The sequence below is a fragment of the Orycteropus afer genome, unplaced genomic scaffold, assembly GCF_000298275.1.
Source record: "Orycteropus afer afer isolate SDZICR_OR568_19922 unplaced genomic scaffold, OryAfe1.0 scaffold00093, whole genome shotgun sequence".
NCBI classification, from domain to species: domain Eukaryota; kingdom Metazoa; phylum Chordata; class Mammalia; order Tubulidentata; family Orycteropodidae; genus Orycteropus; species Orycteropus afer.
This window is the reverse complement of record NW_006921680.1, coordinates 4,711,387-4,713,591: the sequence shown is the minus strand read 5'-3', so window position 1 is coordinate 4,713,591 and position 2,205 is coordinate 4,711,387. Positions and strand designations below refer to the sequence as shown.

General features: G+C 38.9%; 1 protein-coding gene across 1 annotated transcript in view; it reads left to right on the top strand.

Moving 5' to 3' along the window:
- FAM81B (family with sequence similarity 81 member B) overlaps positions 1 to 2,205 on the top strand; it is a 103,335-nt gene that overhangs the window by 63,460 nt on the left and 37,670 nt on the right. Inside the window, exon 6 of the mRNA XM_007942550.2 lies at positions 624 to 753. Coding sequence (XP_007940741.1) covers positions 624 to 753 — 130 coding nt within the window. The remainder of the gene's footprint in view (positions 1 to 623; positions 754 to 2,205) is intronic.

Below are 2,205 nucleotides of genomic sequence, written 5' to 3'. Positions count from 1 at the left end.
CGCTATGAGTCGGGTCTGACTTGATGGCAAATAACAACAACAACAATAAATATATACATACAAATATGTGAAAATACTCTGGTTTGGGCCAATGTATCATCTCCTACTTGATTTCTCTTCCATCAGGATGAAAATAGGAAAATGAAGAATGAGATTGCTATATTTGTTCTCACATCTACAACCCATTATATCAAGAACTTTGTTGTTGTTATTATGTGCCGTCGAATCATCTCTGACTCATAGCGACCCTTCCTTAGGTTTCCAAGGCAATGTCTCTATGGAAGCAGATTGTCCAACCTTCCTTCCAAGGAGTGACTGGTGGGTTTGAACTGCCAACCTTCTGGTTAGCACTCAACTGCCTTAGGCAGTATGCCACCAGAGCTCCCTTAAAGAACTTTAGAATGGTTGAAATCAAATGAACTATCTTAGTCTGGAAGCTCCCCTGAAATATGTTCACCATGGGTGACCCTGATGGTATTTTAAATTCTAGTGGCATAAGCTCCAGCCTCACAACACACAAGCCACCACAGTACGACAAACTGAAAGACAAATGGTGGTAACAACTGCAGTATTGCAAATGTTATTAACTTATTTATCTCAATCACTTTTCATCTTGCCACTAGATGTGATTCAAGCATTGTGAAGCTTTCTGGAGACATTCACTTCATCAGACAAGAGTACCGGCAAATTGAGAAAGCAATTCAAGAGCTCATGTCTGCCCTGGAAATTGTTTCTAAGAACTTGGATATGAAGGTAATTGAAAACAGATGAAACTCTTATATTACTTATTATACTTTATATAAAGTATAATAAACCATTCAAGTGATAGCTATTTTAAATAATAGTTTTTCTCCCAAAGGGTTCAGATATGGCAATTATACGTATACACCATGAGTATGGTCAGTTCAATCAACAAATATTTAATGAGTGCCTCCTATGTTCCAACATAGCCACACATTTTAAGTGCATACTACTTGATTCCATCATTGCCATTAGTTTCTTACTCTCTGGGTTCTCCTCAAAGACTAGAGAACTGTGGGTTATATGCAAAATAATTTTCTACGGAAATTATTATTATTAAAAGTCAAAATCAAATGTGAGTTGATCACTTACATCCCTGCTTAAAACCTGCAATGGGTTATGTCTCTCACAAAGTATACACACATCTTTAGTCCTGGACATTTAAGGTCACATATACTTGGCTCCTGCTTATCTTTTCAGTTCATCCTTTTGCTTCCTGATTTACCCTTTATGTCCAGTTGCTACTAAACTACCCACAGGTCGGTTCTCATTAACACTAAGGTATTGAACATTCTTTAAACTTGTTCATGCTCTTTTCTCCCAGAAATGTCTTTCTCATCCTCCCAGACAATGGTTTAACTAAAATGGAGCCCAGTTTAAAGTCTTGTCTGCCCCACTTTGACATATATCTTGCATCAAACAAACATCTCCCTCTGAAGTCATTTTGGGCAGAGAAATGTGGAAATTCTTTGGGAAACGATAGATACGAAGTTCTAGTGTTTTGTTTATTTGGTAATGGGATCCAGTTTACCAACAGTAGAAGGTGCTACAGGGAGACAGTTTATTTCAGTTCCATCCAGTTTCCCTTGCCCTCCCTCCTACCCATCCATCTAATCAGTCCTAATTGTTGCTGTTGTTGGTATGTGCCGTTGAGTTGGACCTGCCTGACTCATAGCGACCCCTCCCTGGGTTTCCAAGGCAGTATCACTATGGAAGTAGATTGCCCCATCTTCATTCCGAGGAGTGGCTGGTGGCTTTGAACTGCCAGCCTTCTGCTTAGCAGTCAAGTGCCTTAAGCACTATGCTAATAGGGATTTTTTTTTTTTTCTTTTTTTGGTAGATTCTCTTAAATTTTTCAAGGAGCTCAATCATAGTAACAACAAATTTTATGGCTGGTTTTCTGGTAAAACCTCATGACTTTATTTTGTTACAGTCTTGATCAGAACTTCCAGAACACTATTAAATAAAAGTGGTCATAGAAGACAGCCTGTCTGGTTCTTGCTTATACTAGGAATGTCTCTGCCATTTGATGTTGACTTTGGTTTAATATGTTGTTGTTGTTTTTATGATGCTGTTGAGTCGTATCTGACTCATAGCAACCTCTCCTTGGGTTTCCAAGGCGGTATCACTATGGAAGTAGATTGCCCAACCTTCCTTCTGAGGAGTGGCTGGTGGGTTTGAACC